The following is a 19,068-nucleotide window of genomic DNA, read 5'->3' as shown; positions in this document are numbered from 1 at the left end:
TGCGCAGAGAATTAATGAGTGTTAGACCCAGTGTAAACCCAGCAAGTTACATTACTCAGAACAACTGGTAATTAATTTGTCAAAGACCCCATCTGTATTCTAGAGTGAGAGTCATTTCATTGCATTCCATAACCGTGTGTCACCTTTCATAAATACCAACATTTTTGCATGAGGCTCAAACTGAAGAATAAGTGATGCCCACAAATGAAGAGGTGAATCTGTTTAAACAGCAAAATCCCTAAAGAAATATAAATTATATGATTAATACTGGATTCTTACTTGAGATAGCCTTAACTGCAAATGCACTCCAGGAGTTTTATCACTTCTTTTAGGAGGGACACAATCAGGTCCAAGTTTCATGGATACACCAAACCAAATTTTGGAGCCAAACTCTATTTAAACTTGTTTGCTTGTTTGTTTCCTAATGAGGATTATGCCGAAATTCAGCCAATTGGATAAGGCTCCAAAACTGAGCCAACCATCTGTGCCCTTAAAACCAACTGTACATTAACAGGGATATATCATTGAAAGGAGGAAGGCAAACAACCTATAAAAAGAGCAGTAAAAAAGACATATATATGACACAGAAGGGAACAGTACCTTCCCCAGGGGAAGGAAGTCATATACACGCTAACACTGAGACAAAGCATACTCATCTTACCACCCTTCTATAGAAAGGGTCATAAAAGCCAGAGTTTGCATAGCACCAGTCAGAATGATGGGCAGAACTCCTGTCAGGATATCCTGCTCTTCTGGAAGGAAAGGGGGACGTGAAAAGCAACACGGGAGCTGTGAGCAAGGACGTGGGCACAGGTCGGCCCTGCCAGTGGCAGGAGAGAGAGGAAATGGCTGCAGAGCTGGGGCAGCAGCACCTGGGAGAGCAAGGAAAACCTGCAGGTGCTGACACATCCCCTGCAACACTGACAAAGTGTTTTGGGATTTTCGATACTGGTAGATTTATCAGCATGAGACACCCACGTTACTCGTACTCTTTTTTCTTTTCCTTAAGCTCGCTTAGGAGATGCTAGTAAGACTGGATGCTGTTTTCATAGTGATGGCTTTAAAGCAAGTACATACAGCTGATGCAGGAGATTCTCTCCCGTCGGGATTGGCTTAAATTTGTAAACATTCAGATCTAAGTTCGGGAGACAACTTCTGCTTTCAGAGATTGTGAATAATACTTGCATTAGTCTTAATACGACACATGAAATGAAGCTTTGGAGGCTGACAAAGATAAAGGCCGTAAGCCCCAGCATAGTTGCTAGGGAGCAGCTCTGAAAGCAGGATGCTTGCAATTAGCGGGGCAACAAATGCTCGGATGTGGGTAAACAGACACTGCCTATTGTCTGCTAAAAATGAGATAACACTGGCAAAAGGGAACAAAGTCTTCATTGTTCACACTGAACCTCTGCCAGCTGCTGAACAGGAGAGCTCTGCCTCTCAAACACATATTTATGAATTGATTTTAGTTACGTGTTGGGGATGCGATCATATAGTGCTCTCATATGAGGGAAGCAGCAACGTATTTCATTGTTGTAAGGTAATGATTTAACAAAGCTTATGCAAGACTGGTGATATAAGGTTACTTGATGATGTACTGAACTGGGTCAGACAGACCTGCTGGGGGGACCCACCTCTCGCACCACGAGGTTTAGAATGCAGCCCTTGGCCAACACTTTATGTCTAAAGCATTCTCTGTGCAATCAATCCTTCATGTCACTCAAGAGCATAGAGCAAGTTAGCAAGCTATTAGCAAAGTCTCTCAAGCTCACAAGAAGTCTCCAGATGCTACAGCTACCAGCTGTGCCAAGTGTCTGTGGGAGGCTGGGGGCTGGGCGAGTACACAGCCACAAGATGACTGCCCTCCCTGCCTGTGAAACACGAGTGCTGTTTTCGGAGCTATGGTTTCAACAGAATCTACGGTAGAGCACATGACACTTGCTTTCAGTGATAAATGCTGGAGCTGCTGGTGCTGGTGAAGTACTGTTCTGTGCTGGAAAAACGTCAGACCCCCAGGTGTGGCTTTCCCTGCAGGGTGCTGGGCTACAGCTGTAGGGAGTTTGGAGACAACAGTTATTCATTAAAACCACCACGACAACACAACTACCACAACTACAAAGACATCTATTTGTTTCGATTTCTACCGAGCATCCAGGGTTTGCCCACAAGTTGGTTTTTACGTTCAGTGTTGTGCTCTCCATCTGCAGGGCAGGGAGGAGGAGGTAACGTTTAACAGTGTGATGTTCAGATGATTCCTGCTTAAGAACTCAAGTGCAATAACAAAATGAATAAATCATAGAATAAGCTTTTAAAGGTGCAGGGTACTAAAACAAACTAAATTCAAAGTCCTTTTTGTCAGTTCTGAGAGGAGAAAGAGCAGAGACCTTGACATGAGACTACAAAGAATCCAGAGCTGCTGGGAACACTGAAAATTGAGGGTGGAACAGAGCAGGACACGTTCACCAGGTTCTGCACGAGTGAAGTCAGTGACAACGTTCCTCTCCTTTCAGCGAGTGAGCGCTTTACCCTAGGAGGGGACAAACCAAGAGCGCAAGGAGTTGCTGGGAGCCAGAAGAGAGATTCAAAGGAAGAAACCAGCCCTGGGGATTTCAGGATGCTGAAGGGATGGGCTCACGCAGGCCACGGGGAGGTTCTGTAACACTAAGAATTATATCCTGCAAACACGTACCTCCTCAAGCAAAGCTTTGGTTTAAATGTCAAGAAATATGCAAGCTGTTCACATCAACTTTGTATTTTAACAAACATTCCTGAGAAACTCATGTCTCAATCTATTCAGATCTTGTTAATCTGTAACTCTCAGGCTGACTCTTGCTTTGGTAGTGGCTCATTGAGACAGGCTGATTTCAACACGGTTTGTAGATCGCTAACCTCACCGATGGCAGCATGACATTTTGCATCCAGACCTGAAGCGAGCCGCAGACACCTGAAGCGTGAAAATGACAACCCAGGAGGTGGCACGAGCCCCTCACAGAGCACTGTGCAGAGCAGGGGGGAAAAAAAGATTTGTTTGAAAGATGAATCATAACTCCAGAGAAGGTAACACCTTGAATGTGCAAAAGAATTGACGTTTTCATCCTAAGTCGGACACCAGAAAAGCCACAGGTGGAACTGGGACACTGGAGCTTGGCTCAGTTCCACTGCAGGCTCCAGCACCCGAGGGTTCAGCCTGAACCAAATAAGCCGAAGAAAGGTGGCTGGGGTGAGGAAAGAAGGGACAGAACATACTTCATAGCTCAGTTTCACCACAAGGCAGGAATATTACACTCAACAAAACAGGTGGCTGAGGGCATCTGGGAAGGAGTTAAAATGAAAACGTGTGGGGTCATAGCACAAACCACATCAAATCTGAACCCCTGTGTTAACCACACTGCACTCAGAAGTAATCTCCCTGATACATTTTGTTAACTCACCAGTGCTTAGTGCATCTCTACTGTTTTTCACTGGCATTCGAAGCAGTCTTGCAGGACTATACACAAATATATATATATATTAAAAAGCTGTTAAAACGCAGAGTTCAGACTATGTTTCCAATTTAAGTATTCACTTCTCCTTTATACATGATTCCAAATACACCCCAGTGCCTAGAAGTAATTTCCCATGATCCAGCAGCTTTTCCATGTCTATGTTATTTCCTAAGTGCAACAATGAAAATATTCACTTCAGGGCTCTGATTTTCTGATTCCTTACACAGTTGTCAAGACGAGTGACTCATCACACTTCCAGAACCCAAAGCAGGGCCTCATTAAGGTGAAAAACCATCAAAAAGGAGGGAAGCCTGCCGACCATTCTGCAGTGAGTGCTGGAACCAGCAATGAGCAAGCACATCCCCCCTGCGCTCAGCAAGCCTTCAGTCCTTGGATGGAAAATATTGACTTACATTTCATTTTAACTCACATCAGTGCACAGAAAAGCAGTGCAGGAAATTCCCTTGAGCCAGCGAAGCTTTCTGTAAGTGAACAGGTTATGAGAGCTTGCCTTCGTTTAATGTTGATTCGCTTGCATCTGTACGAGTTCTGGTCATCAAACCTGCAGCATCTGTTACACATGAAAAAACAGAACAGTAATAAAAAGACAGCAGGCAAAGCAAACCTACACGCAGGAAACAGCTTTCCTCTGTAGTAGTACCCTAGCATCCTGGCATTTGCTGCACGGAGCTCAATCCCGACAGCGGGAAGCCTTGATGGCAGCACCTGACAGCACAACGGGGACCTGGAACTTGTGAGAATGTCTAAAATCCATTCCATTGCCCCTTCCTCTGCTAAAACGCCCTAGCTCGTGAGCACGGTGGCTTTGGTTGCCCCACTTCCTGCACTTAGCGAACGTGCTTGCAATCCAGCCAATGAAACGCTTACTTAATCCAGGTTTATTGTACCAGCAGAGTCTGTTACAGTGCTGAAGCCGTGCTGTGCCCGTGCCCACTGTGCCCAACAACCAGTATTTTATGAAGATGTTTCCTTCAGGCACACACAGAACATTCTCCACCGCTGACTTCAATTTGGCACAAGTAGCGAAGAGTTCGGACAGAAAGCCCATCTTACCAACGTTCTTGTAGAAGGCTTTCACTGAGAGAATAAAGCCATTAGCACAAGGCGGCATCTCCTGCCAAATGTGGCCCATTTTGAGCAACGCTGCTTTATCTCTATCAGCTACAGCCAGCTCACTCAGGATGCCGTAATAACACAGAGATGCTGAAAATCAGCGCAATGAAAGAACAGCAGTCTGCTTATGCAGATCTAGTGCTAGCACCAATGATTAACTTTTTTTTTTTTAAATAAAAAGTTTTCTATGTAGCTTGCTACTTGCAGGTAGCATGTATGACTGAAAACTCAGCAAGGGCGAGGCGTCCCAACCTTCCTGCACCCACCAAAGCTAATGACCAACCAACCAGAAGAGAATATTTTTATGGCACTCCATTGTGCTGCTGCACTATCGGCAAACGGGGCAGGAAATGAAGACAGGCACGCAGTGTATGTGAGATAACTTATTTCATTTATTCAATTCCAAACTTAATTTTGATGCTAAAAATTGGTCAAAGGCACTTCAAAGAAGGTATTTCAGAAACAAATCTTACAGGGGTCAGTCCAGACAAGTCACCAACTCACACCTGTCAGCAGGGACACAACGACCTATAACTGCAAAATGAAACATTCACAGGTTTTAAGTGGAATATACTGTCCAGCAGCAATATTCATTTTATTTTTTTTTTTAAGAGCATTAACAACATTTCTGGAGTATTTTAAATACAGTATGGTAAACTAAAGCAAATTACACCTTTGGAATCCCACAGAAGTTTTTCTGGTCAGCAAAAGGCCAGAACAGCCTTCCCACGTTGCGCCGTATTGAAGGAGCTACGTCCACCTGTGTGTGCGCTATTAGCAGCAGGAGCAGGGACACCAGGGAAATAAGCCCCAATTTTCTCAGTTGTACAAAGACAGAAGCCCTTCTCAGGTAGCAAACTGTGCACTACAGGTGTACCAGCTACTCACTGAAACACACGCTCCGCAAACACAACAGAACAAGCAGTAATCTGTAAAGAAGAAGTGATTTTGTTACATACCTCCAACAAAGCAAAACAAAGAAAGTGTCCTTAAAGGCGAAAGACATTGGGGAAAGACCTTCCACAGAATGAGAGACCGTGCTCACGCCACCACTGCCTAACTCCTTAACTAAGTCCAATGAGGACTGCACAAATGAACTCAAAGTGAAAGATTAAATTTGGTCTTTTTCTGCAAGCGAAATGTAACACTGTCCTCCAATTAGAAACTCCGCTTGGCACTCTCATTTCTTGAGAGCTAAAACACACTTACTGCAGGGTTCATATGTTACTGCCTCACGCTAAGTAACATTCTCTTATCCAGGGGCGAACAACCGTTTAAGAAAAGCCTGCTGCTTCCTGATTTCAAGAAAACTAGCTCAAAAATCTTAGATGCATCATTTTAATCACAACCATGTCAATGAAAGTTTCTGCATTTTATACAATTAAGAAATCTGAGAGAGAGAAAGCACAATACTCTAAATAGCTGAAGAAACTGTGCTTCTGTGCTTCGGGAGGGCGAATCCACCTGCCAAGCAGCCTGCCAGGGCTACAGAAATACTCAGTAAATACTTTGTCAAAGCACGAGGACCTGAGAGTGAAACTGTAAACTCCCAACGGCTCTGTAGGATGTTATGTGAAAGTTATACTAACTGCTCAAATTCCAATCTTGTCCACTTAAGCTTTCAAAGAGTGAGATGCAAACTAATTGCTTCAGGAGGTACCAGCTCATTGCTGCAATACAATTTAACAGAGAGCAACAGCCCTCTATTAGAATGTCAAATCAATACTTTTTCCAGCCTGTTTGGATACTGACAGGAAAACAGTATTTGTATTTCTTTGCAGTGCTGCCAGAAAGGCAAAAGAAATAAAATTAGAGGCCTGGGAGCAAGAACACTTCAAAACAAAGCCAGAACGAGTGTTGGAAGAGCAGGCTGCTCTTACTTCTCTGGACAGGCCGCCTACTTGTTGCAAGGCAGTTATGTTCTTAGCCTCGCTCTCTAAAGAAATGGAACTTGCAGATACGTGCTGCTCGCTTCCTTATTTCTCCATTCCACCCGAGGCCCTGCCCTGCTCTGCTCAGCCCACACAATCGTCAGAACTGCCACTGAGCAAAGGCAAAGAGATTAACGTTGGGATCTTGATTTCATTCTATAGTTTCTTTATGTATTCCAGAACTTTTAACTGCAAGTTTGAACAGTGCCACCAGAGTTATCAACAGCATTTGGATTTCACAGTCTTCTTGTTTGTGTGGCACGCGGGATAAACACTCAGCTCACAGAAGGAAGCATCTAACTAAAACAAGGTATCACACATTCTCTGGACAAGCACCCCTATGTCTAGAGCAAACTGGAGGCTTTTTCCTTTTTCTAATCAAATACAGTTAGAATTTTCTGCTTCAGTCAGTTAAGATAAAATAAAGCTCATCTCTTTCAGTATTGCAGAGAACCTTTCTCATGAAAGATCAACAGATGTAACATACAAACCTAACCTATATTCAGGCAAAGACATTACACATAATATTTCAATTCCACATATTTCAGTAATCGTCACTATGCTGCAGAGCAATGATCAGAAAAGAAGTCACGACCTTACGACTGGACCACAGACAGAACCCCAATCTGTGCGAGAACTATCTTTGGAAAAAGAAAATTCCAGTACTTTATGGTAACGTCCTCTCCCAGGAACACCCTGAAGGACAGCAGTAGTAAATAAGGCTGTCTGCTATCGGTATGTGCCCTTTCCAAAGCAATGACTGGAGGTAATTAGGTTATGTCCAAATTCATCAATATGATGAAGGTGAAAAACGCTAAAAAGACAAAGAAATTTTGTTCAAGTGTGGAATAAAGGCATGTCAAGCTTAACCCCAGCCCCTGAACCAAACCGCACTATTAACTGAATTTGAAAAAGTGAAAACCACGAAGTTTTGTGTTGTAGATGTAAAACACACACTTGACTTCTGAAAATTCTTCAGTAATTAAAACCGTTTTGTTCCACACCAAGGAAGTGTTTTCAGTTAAGAGGCAGAGACGCTCATAAAGTAGTGGAGAGATTAATGCACTTTGAAAGATACCTGCATTCAGGCTGGGTTACCTGAATAACTATATACTTCAGCTTCACAAGAGCGACACGGGGATCATCTAACACTTTGTTCTGAAAAAAGCAACAAGAAACAAATGCAGAAGAAATTTTAGGAAAGGAGGAAAAAAAAGTTCAGAAAAGGGAAATGAAGTGCTTTAAGCCAAGCAGTCAAATCAGCTTTGTTGCTGTTTTAAAACAGTACGTGTTTGTATCTGTAAAATTCTAATGAATAAGGTAGCTTCATAATCTCAAAGTACAGTGATGGGAAATTAAATAGAAATGAACTAATTCCAGCACTGGCTGAAACCAAATTATCATATGCCACCGTAACTTTGTTAACATACTAACCTTTCTGATTTACAGAGAAAATGTCACGGAGGAGGAGAGCTTTCATATGAAAATGCATCTTTATCTTACCAAGTTCTGAGATGAATGTATGTATCCATTTAAGCAAGTGGTAACTTGATTTAAAAAAAAAAAAAAAAAAAAAAGCCATGGGCAAACAGTCTCCTCACATCACCTCAGGAATCTGAACAGTAACAACTATCCCTGGATTTCTCCCTAAGACAGCAGTGATCTAACTTCAGATTGTTCTGCACAATAGAGACTTACAGTAAAAAATTGTAAATAATTCATAGCAGTGAATTTGATTTCTGAAATAATTCAGAAAATAAGCACTGAGATGCGTCTCTGTTCCTATCAACCAGTCTGTCATTAAGGCAAAGCAGATTTGAGGCTCTATTTTTCACTCTTCTCACTTCCTTATAGGGCAACATGCACACAGGAACTTCGGAATACTGAGAATACTGGAGAAAAACATCATGAAGCATTCGTGTTACATCAGGTTTCTAGTATAAGAACTCACCTAACAGAACATTGGAAGGGAAAAGAAAAAAAAGAAATACTGTATGATTATCTTTGAATCTGTCCACTATGCTTTGAGTTCTTCTAGGGACTAGTGTACCAGAACCTCCTCCTACTTCACAGTTCTAGGGCCCCAAATCTTTGTAAGTAGGGCTGCAATGTCACACTATCCCAAACAGCCAGAGCCTACGCTGGACTCTTGTGCACAGACACTGACTGGTAGCACTGCCAACATGTGATTTTTGAAATAAGAATCACCAGGAATAATCCTAGTCCACAAGCTTCATGCAGGAGTTTGAGAAGACTCTTGTTCGCCGTACTGCCTTCCTTCGGTTTCCTTCAAAGTCCAATTAATTCTCAGAAGTTTTTTGCTTTAGCTTTGGATTATCCTCTTGCGCTTCATTTTTGTTCTGCTCCTCTAGACTCTTTGCCGAATCAGGATTGTACCGATACGAATACCCATATGGACGGAGATGATAAACCAAATACTCCAAGTGATACATAGTCATGGAATCAACATAGTGAAATGAAACTGCAAGGTCGGAACAGCATCCAGGACCCTAAAATACAAAACAAGTCAAAATCATCAGCAAGAATTCCAGAGCGTCCCATGGATTAAAGACACTGTAGGAAAAATTCAAACACACATTTGACTTCCTGGGAAAAAATTCACTTTCATCATTCACGTATTTATTTCAAAGCTTAGCATCGGGCAAGCAAAATGGATCAATCGGGCAGATTTGCCGAAGCATCTTTCCTGAAACGGAAATGGATAGTCTTTTGCCTCTACAATCAAGCCAGTGAAGAAACTTGCTGCCCACACTTAATGCCAGAGGGCATTTTTTGCTTTTACATTCTTCATAAAAATGAACCAGGCAGCAGCAAGCAGGTACACTGCACTTATATATGGAACAACACGTGCTTATTACTCATGGCATCTTTCGCTCAGAGTAAACAGGGCAACTGCGCACATGTGTGCGTTTAGGCACTGCACAGATGGCTCAAGTTGTTGGTGTCTAACTCCCTACACTGAGACAGTCGCTGCATCGGATCACTTTGTAAGTATTATTTTTATTAAGATTATTAATTTCATTGACATTACTAAGCATTTTAAAGAGCTGACAGATCACTGTTAATGCATTTTTTTACATCTTGTTTTTAATTTAGCGGCAACTCAGCTTGCAGAGATACTGTCTTTTATTTAGGTATTGTCAGACTTGGAAATTTCTTATCAGTGCTGATCTCAGGGCAATACCCTGTAACTGAGCATATGATAAACAAAGATATGCAGAAATCTAAATGAAAAATGACTATTTTTTCCATGAAAGTGAAAGTTCAAATGGTTGAGCAAAACAAGTAAGTTGGAAACTTAATTTAAGAGAAGTCAGCCAAAATTAGGTATGAGCGGTGTCACCCAGGGGTCAGTGCTGGGGCCGATACTCTTTAATATCTTCATCAATAACATCAACAGTGGGGTCGAGTGCACCCTCAGCAAGTTTGCTGATGACACCGAGCTGTGGGGTGCGGTTGACGCACCAGAGGGATGTGATGCCATCCAGAGGGATCACGGCTTGAGCAGTGGGCCCAGGTGAACCTCATGAGGTTCAACAAATCCAAGTGCAAGGTCTTGCACTGGGTCAGGGCAACCCTGACTACCAATACAAACTGGGGAATTAAAGGATTGAGTGCAGCCCCGCTGAAGAAGACCTGGGGGTACTGGTGGATGGCAGCTGGACACTGGCCAGCAGTGTGCCCTCGCAGCCCACAAAGCCCACTGTATCCTGCTACATCCAAAGAAGCATGGCCAGTAGGGTGAGGGAGGTGATCCTGCCCCTCTGCTCCGCACTGTGAGGCTCCACCTGGAGTACTGCATCCAGATGTGGAGTCCTCAGTACAGGTGGGACATAGACATGATGGAGCGCGTCCAGAGAAGGGCCACAGAAATAATCCTTGGAATGGAACACCTCTCCTATGAGGAGAGGTGAGAGAGCTGGGGCTGTTCAGCCTGCAGAAGAGAAGGCTGCGAGGCAACCTCATAGTGGCCTTTCACTATCTAAAGGGGAGCTATAGGAAAGAAGGGGACAGACTCTTTAGCAGGGTGTGTTGTAAAAGAACAAGGGGAATTGGTTTCAAGCTCAAAGAGGGGAGATTTAGGTTAGATATAAGGAAAAAATCTTTTACAAGAAGGGTGGTGAGGCTGCCTAGTGTTGTGGTTGATGCCCCGTCCCTGGAGACTTTCAAGGTGAGGCTGGATCAGGCCCTGGTCAATCTGACCTAGGTGTGGTGTCCCAGTTCATTGCAGGGGAGTTGGACTAGATGGCCCTCAGAGGCCATCCAACTCTAAGGATTGTAAGATAAAGAGAAGAAAAACACTCTCAAGGATGAGAAAGCTGATGTTGAAAACATAAGAGACAGCTATTATTTTTAAAACACTGCTTTGTAATGAACGTCACTGGACTCGCTTCCTATTGCACAGCAGTCGTTGAGATTGGAGAACTTAGTGATGCTGTACCTGAGATATGAGGGTACAAAACAGAACGGTAACTTTGCAAGTAACTTTGCAAGGAATGTAGTAGTGATGACACCAGAGAAAGAAGTTTTCATCATTTCTTTCTGTCCACAGAGCATAGGAAAACAGTAATAGTAATTCAAGATTGACTAGCTCTTCCACAGCATTAATCTCTTAGCATCAGTTTTAGCTAATGACTTACTGTATTTAACACAGGTCTATCTAACAATGACACAACAACATTTTCTTTTCTAGTATATATTATCTGCCATTGAACTGTCAATTCAATCATCATACCACTGTAAGATGTACATCATGGAATGGGTGCCAAATTCCTACAGACTTACCTCTACAGCAGGGTAATAATTGTAATTCCAGTACCAGAATGTTTTTGGCAGGTATCCTCTGATTAAGAGATGTTCTGGAACAAAGGGATGAAAGGTTTCCCTACCATTGGTATCCCTAGAATCTCCTGCTTGTACATTAATGATCTCCATGCACTTTCCTAGTGCTAGGTCTTCAATAGAGGAACTATGAGAGCATTTGTTGGTTTTAAAAGCAGTAACAAATCTTTTCAGAGCTTCTTTGCTTAGAACATACCCCGCTCCTCCACTCATGTAGCCCTGTTTCACATAAGGCTTAAACCTTCTTCCAAAGTATATTGGTTGTTCGGGACTGTATTTTGAAAGAAGCCATCTTAAATTGTCCAATATAACATACGTATCATCATCTGCTTTCATGAACCAATCAGCATCATCAAAATAATGCTCATACACATACTGAAAAGCTTTTATAGTCTTCCAGTAAAGTTGGTCCCTTCCTTCTTTGGTTTCTAGGCCCACCGTTGGGAAGTCTTTATTTTCCTCAGAGCTCATAAAAAGTATCTTATTGCAACGTTGGGCCCAGGTGGCTTTAACATGTCTGGCTTTCTTCTCTAGATTTTGAGGTCCAGTCATGACCCAACAAAGTATTTTCACCTTCTGATAGAGTCCATCTGCAACATTTTTATTCTCATCTGAAAAAAAAAAAAAAAGAGGAAAATTCCCAAACATTAGATTTGACTGAGCATTAATACATACAGGAGAGCAAGCTCTCCCCAAACACTCTGTTTCTAAATCAGGAAATACATGCAGAGAAACAGGAGGCCATCGTCTTTATAGTGTTAGAAGATTAATGACAATTTAAAAAAAAAAAAAAAAAAAGAATATTTTTACCATTCACAATGAACACAGCAACTGCAAAAAAAAGGTCAGAAAACTTCTTATGTGTTATACAATTTTATGTTAACTAACAAAACCTAATAAATATTTCTAAAATACCAATGTGTTTCTGAAGGGAAATGTAGATGGCAAGACAGACATACTATAAAATCAACTTAAATCTTAGTTGTAAAATATCAGAAGTAGTAAGATAGGATACTATGAACCTAGTATTATTGTGTCAAACAATAGATATGTAATATAACACTTTCCAAGGTGCCAAAGCATGTTTCCCCTCAAAGAAACTTTCACTTGACACATACATAGTGATGTTAACTCACGTAAAAGAATATTCCACAGGTGGTGAGATTTGCACCACTGGTCCTAAAATATTACTGTTTAACCTTATCAAGAACAGAACAGTTTTCTTTGCAACAGTTTTCTACAACTACATGCAGAACATTTACAAACTTGTCTTACAAAGCTCACAGTTTAAGTACCTTTAGATAATAAATTACTTATTAACACCTTGTGAAGTAAATGCATTAGAGTGCAAGAATTTTTCTAATCTAAACTGCCCTACTTCAGATACTATCTGTATTTAGGACTGAGAATGAACTCATAATTAGATGGGTCAAATGTAAAAGTCTGCCTGAAATATCTGAATAGTCTACCTTCTTAAAAAAGAAAAATCAAACTTTAACAGAATTTCTCTGTTTCTAACTGAGAACAGCAATTAGTCTTGTGGAGTGCCATATAATCAGCAAGGCAAAGAGGGCCCAGTGATGCACCCATCCTCTTTTATTTTTTTCCTTTTAGCTTTATCTGAGAGGTTAGATCAGATGTTAGAAATGGTCCAGAACTATCCCCTTAAAGCTGAAAAGCAATTCAATCACATCTACAAAGCTAACAAATATAACTGCCTAGCAAAGGCTCCAAGGGGAAAGTGCAAAAATCACAAATGTGATGTAAACAAAGAAAATCAGCATTCAGTAGACCTCAAGAGAACAAAGTTATTTAGATGTAACCTGAACATTGGCAAACAGAAAGAAAATGATTCATACAAATACTTGGCAGTTTGTGGTGCATGAAAAGGATACTTATTATGTAATAAATCAGGTGCAACAAAATACCTCTATGCTGTCCAGAATCCGCATTGAAATTCATTTGTCCTTGCAACTGATTATTATCAGTATCTTCTGAGTGTTGACCATGTGGATCATTGTGAAGAATACGAGGTTGGGTCTCAACCTGTTCTTCTAGTATCATGCTAAACAGGAGATAGCATAGAAAAAATCCTATCGCAGATCCAAAACTGAAGGTCAGAAGGTTCATCAAAGACTTAGAAGAGGCCATTTCCCGAAGGTAATACACTGTTTAAAGCAAACAGAAAATACATTAAGACTAAAGCAGCTTAACACATAACTCAAATCTAACATACAGGAAGAAATCAAGGACAAAATACCTTAAAGCAGAAATCTCAGATCTAACTCTGATCCAGACCCCCTGGGCTTGTGTGGGAGTTTAAGTACAAGAGCAATGCAAATAGTTAGATAAAACATACAGACACACAGATTTAGGGCAAAAGGCCAGCTGCGTAATGTTTAGCTTAAAATTATAAAGGACAAGTAGAATATACGAGAGTGCCTGCGCATACAGAAAGCATTTTATTTAACCACACTGATACAGCATTTATACAAGAATACTTAAAGTGCAATATCTTAATTATAAAATGGTAATACATGTTCACTTCTCTTGGTCTTAAGAAAATTGTGCTTAAAAATGTAATAGCTACATCTTACAAAACTAAGAGACGATGATCCAAGGCAATCTACAGGTCAAGATACTGTGCAGTCATGAGATGGACTTGAACTCCTGCAGTTAGAATACTACAGGAGTTCTTAAACAGTTGTCAAATACAAGCAGACGCTGAAGACTTATAAAAGTAAAGCTATTCTAATCTCAAAGCAGGGCAGTTTTCCTTCCAATAAAGAAACACTCCCTTTTAGAAGGCATTTGGAAGAAGAGGAGAACAAAGCGTATCAGCCTCAAGGCCTTTCCTACATGTCAAAAACCATGTACTCCAGTCATGTAAAAACTAAGCTTTGGCCACACCCATGCTTCTCAAAAAGAAAAGGCCTTGGCTTAGCATTGTAATAACGTTAAACAAAGTCAAGATCTACACCTATGTAAAATGAGCTTTGTACATCCAAAACAATCATGAATTTATATATATTAAGCACCTGCAGACCAATTCCGGGCCATGGAGGCCTGAGGCATTTTCATCTTTGAAAGGGGTTGAGATGTGTTCAGATAATTTGTGACTAAGCTACAGAAACACAGGCAGTTAAATACATACTGGAGTCAAGCCAGAACCTTACAAACGAGCTGACGGCATTCCCTCCATTAGCATCATTCTTAACATCAAGGGGCAGAACCCAGTTTAGTTAGTGGGGAGCCAGAAAAAGGTTATGCAATGCGCAGAGCAACAGGACTGGATTTAGAAGGACCAGCGCTTCCTACACAATCAGCTGCTCTCCATGGATAAGGCAGGTGGGAGCAAGTGCTCAGACGTCCTGTCACAAGATCCTTCAGCCTCCCTGTGACATCGACATCTCTAAAGAGCAGAAAGAAAAACAACCACAAGAAAGGAGAACAGAGAACTACTGGTGTACAGAAGAGCTAGGGGAAGAGATCTCAGAATGCACACGGCCCAGACTGCAAAGGTGCGTCTGAGGTGAACAGACAGTAGTAAATGGAGAAATAAGTAGGGAAAGGAAAAGTTGCAGTGCTCCACGACACTGCAGTGAACCTGGCTAAAAGGGTATCTTCTCTTAACATCCTTATGCCGTGCAATTCAAGTTGTTTTGAATTCACCTCCAGCTCCCACTTTCCTAACACAGTGGGTCAGTCCCAAAATGAGACCTCCGTTCTGCACACTTTAAAGGTGGGACATTCCTCTAAAAAGGTTGTTGGATACTTGTCAATATTACAGCAAAAATGGTACTTCAAGTTGGTATTCTGCTGCCTGTAATGCATTTGATCTACATTATTACAACTGCAAACGTCAGTAGAGAAAAACACCACGATGCCCACAAATTCTAAGCTGATACTGCCACGTCTTACCAAGGGCCCCACGCACACAGCTGCCTCTAAGCAAAGGTATCGATGTTTGTCAAAGGCTGAATTCCTTCTGGAAATCACTGGTCAAAGAGCTGCTGCCACCAGCACAACCCATCCAGCCCGCAGCCACCTCCCTCACAGGCTGTGAAGGGCTTCTTGCAAAGAGGCAGCCCCACGCAAACTGCATGAATCACTCTGCAGCAACACCCACTCCAAACACCGGCTTCCTGCCCCTCTGACCTCTCTCTGGATCAGAAAACAGAGAGGACAGAAAGCAGGTGTGCCCGTTGGGCTGGGGCCCCCAGAAGCCAGCAGGCTGACTGCAGGGCATCTGGCCCCTGAGAGGGAAGAAGCTGCAACATGCGACAGGGCTATCTTTCCACACTGCCAGAAAAATGAAACAGAACTGGAAACACAACTTAAAGCACGGAAGAAAAACTAAGAAGTCGAAAGGCCGTACGAGATTCACATAATTACACTCGTGGCTGTTAAGGAGTTCTAACTCTCTAACATGAACAAGCACAACAGTTTTTAATCATATACTGTCATACGTAATGCATCTAGCTTTATTTCTGTGTCCTATATGCCATAAACTTTGAAAGAAAACCAAAGGACTTAAATCACTTGCCCTCCAACCCTGCCCTGGCCACAATTTAAGGAAAAGCCCACAAACACAAGCAGCCCATGACTCTGAAAAGTACTTACTGCACTACAAATATCTTTTTGTGCTTTAACTTGTCCCACGTATCACCACAAAGGTCTCTTCAGAACAGGTAATGTGCAAAGGGAGAGCGCCAGGATAAAACAATGCCGTTCTTCAGCATGTTTAAAAGGGGGGAAAATAATCCACGGATGCACACAAAGTAGCTGCAGAAGTTTCTAGTAGAAAAAAGTTGTTCCACTGTTCAATATTATTATGATGATATTATTATCAATATTATTATACAGTTTTCAATTTAAAATAATCTGCTCATCACCTGTCAATTTCATATGAACAAACTGGACCACGACACACACACATACATACCCATACGTTCATAAACTCCAACTGCAAACAGGACAGTACTTTTGTTTTTTAATAGTATGTTGATATTTGACACATGTAGCATCTTTTAACTTGCCAGCAGGAGTAACTGAAAGTGACAGCAGTTCTTATGATGACAAGCACTCCCACTCAGACTTCCTTGTTACCACTCCTTTCCAAAAAAGGACTTATTCAGGGGCGAGATACATGGAGAGGGAAAAGATAAGCGCAGAACATACTAGGTCACTAAAAGATCCCCATTTTTATTCCTGCTTCTATCTTCACTCCTCTTGACTTCAAAAAGAGATGCAATTTCAAAAGAAAGAAAAAAAAAACTATAACGATAAGCTTACGCTTGTGCTCCATTACTACATCATGACAGCTTAAACAAATCTCTTTATCTACTTACACGCTCATGTAAGTAGCCTTATTCACATCAGCCAACATGACAAATGTTTTAAAACTCTATCACAACTTAGCAGTCCTTGTAGATTGGGCTTCAAATTTATGCTCTGAGAACCAAAGATTCCTGCATCCTCAACTTGCAGAAAGAGTAACTTTCACCTGTTGGGTGCTGCTGGACCAGGCAGCCCAAGGGTGCTGCAGCTCCTTGTCCCAGGTACCGGCAGCAGCAAGGCTGAGGCTGGACTGCACACATGCACACACACCTCCTGCTGTTCCCTTCTCTGGCCAAGCGGAACGAAAGTCTGTGAGTGCTAAATGCAGGCGTACACACATCTCTACAGGAAACGGCCTTACCTACTCAATCTACCCAGGAAGTGTCGGTCTCCCCAGAGACCCCCTCCCATTGCTGGTTCAGCCTTTATCCAGACTCACAGTGCCAGCTCCCCACGGGTGCACCACAGATCCCCCACCAAACGGCCTCAGATGCTCAGCCTACCCAGTACCCAGCCACTGGATCCCTTTGTATCCATTCACCTCTCTCACACACATGCACCAATGGGCCTCCAAAACAATTCCCAAACCTCACATTCTCTCCTGATCTCTCTCACTGCCAGCTCAGAGATCCTCTCATCTCACTAGCATTGTGCCCACACCCAGCTGCACCCATACTTGGCCCCAGATCCCTTGTCCTACTCACCAGCCCAATGCTCACCAGCAATCACACACTGACAGACCTGCCAACATGCACACACTCTGCTCTCTCCAGGTCCCCAACCCAGCTGGTGGCTCTTAGACCCTCTCGCTCTCTCTCTCTCCAGTCACACAGGTCCCTACAGCTTATGGTACCACTCCTGTTGCTTGCACTGAGACTTCAATACGCACATATGAACACAGAGTCCCATCTTCCAGGAGAACAGTTAGATATGGAGCTTCATGAGAAAAGGGAATAGGCCACAGAAATCTGGCATAGAGTGTGACCAGACAAACACACTGACCAGTGTTTGTTCGCACGTGACTGGGCCTTTTTATCCTCTTTTCCATCTATTTTCCCATAGCTGTTGCTCTGCAAACCCTTCCTTTGCTCCCTCCCTTAAGCATCTGTAAGAAGCCCTATACAATCACAAGATGCTCATCTCCTGCATCCCATAAGACAACCCATGTTCTGCTGGCAGTTACCCCTCTCAACCCTGTAAGCTGTTCCAGAAAGCCTGTTGACGTGCTGTGTGTCACACCGTAGGCAATGGGGCCGATGGCTGCCCTGTGACAGGACAGAATCATTAATCTCTAATTCCTCTAATGAGATTCATGGTTCCCCCATGGTTCCACCACCACTGCTGTTGTGCCTCTGCGCTCCTTTGCGTTCCTGGTGATGTGCGTTTTACCACACGTTCTAGCATACTGCCCTCACTCTGCTAGCTGCTCATAATGAATAACTTATAATTAACACTTTGAATTAAATGCAGACCATAAAACTTTCTAATGTTGTTTCGAGAGGAAACACATTCAACAGTCAAAAATGAATCTGCCGTTTTGCAACTTACAGAATGCAGCAGAGGTCCAGATATTTTTGCACGTTTCATCCCTCTATCAATCATTCCATCATCACTTTTGCTTCAGATTTCACAAATTAACCATGAAAAACATGACTAGTACACATGCACAGCTGGCTCTTCCCTGCATCCCTTTACTTATGGAGTGAGGCCCCAGCACAAAGCAGAAGGCACGTGTCACAGAATATTCCAAGTTGGAAGGGACCCATAAGGATCATCGCGTCCAACCTCCAATGTCCTCTGAGAGCTGCACCATTAGCAATGAAATGGATCGCTACTACCGTGCCCGTAACAGCCAAGTAATGCAACAGGGCAATTAAAGCCAAAGCACAGAAGGCACAGTTAGCTGTACAACGCCAGTAAAGGCTTTCTGCTCCTTAAGTACCGCTGTTTCTAGAAGCTCTGTGCACACATCGCTGTTTGTAGCATGAAGCTGTACACCCACAAATGCTGCACCGAGGGCTGCTGCAGTTCCCTGTCAACCAAGCACAGATGACGTTTTTCACTCTCAAAACCATTTTGTTTAAAATTCTAACAGCGTAAGTATTTCTTCGGGGAGGTCCGTCTCCCTGCCCGAACCGCTCGGCTGCTCCCCCGGCCGCGGACAGCCAAAGCGGGGTGCCTGCTACAGGCGGCCCACAGCGACACGGAAGCGGCCGCAGACGGACGCGCGGCACAGGCGGCAGCGGGCTCCGGCAGCCCCGCAGCAACAGGTCACCCCCCGGCCCCGCTCCGCTCCGCCCCGCAGGCCGGCGGGC

The 19,068-nt window shown here is 42.9% G+C and overlaps 1 protein-coding gene across 3 annotated transcripts in view; it reads right to left on the bottom strand.

Moving 5' to 3' along the window:
- C1GALT1 (core 1 synthase, glycoprotein-N-acetylgalactosamine 3-beta-galactosyltransferase 1) overlaps positions 4,992-19,068 on the bottom strand; it is a 15,024-nt gene continuing 947 nt past the window's right edge. The window contains exons 1-5 of one of the 3 annotated variants that reach the window (XM_021387615.1): positions 16,920-18,273; positions 16,037-16,210; positions 13,342-13,581; positions 11,357-12,024; positions 4,992-9,060 (exon numbers count right to left, since the gene is read on the bottom strand). In XM_021387615.1, coding sequence (XP_021243290.1) covers positions 8,851-9,060; positions 11,357-12,024; positions 13,342-13,581; position 16,037 — 1,119 coding nt within the window. In that variant the 5' untranslated portion in view covers positions 16,038-16,210; positions 16,920-18,273 and the 3' untranslated portion in view covers positions 4,992-8,850. Of the gene's footprint in view, positions 9,061-11,356; positions 12,025-13,341; positions 13,582-16,036; positions 18,274-19,068 lie in introns of those variants that run through there. The other 2 variants (XM_021387614.1, XM_021387616.1) reach the window with 2 other exon arrangements.

This window comes from Numida meleagris, chromosome 2, assembly GCF_002078875.1.
Source record: "Numida meleagris isolate 19003 breed g44 Domestic line chromosome 2, NumMel1.0, whole genome shotgun sequence".
Taxonomy (NCBI): Eukaryota; Metazoa; Chordata; class Aves; order Galliformes; family Numididae; genus Numida; species Numida meleagris.
The sequence above is the reverse complement of the archived record's forward strand: the minus strand, read 5'-3'. Positions and strand labels throughout refer to the sequence as shown.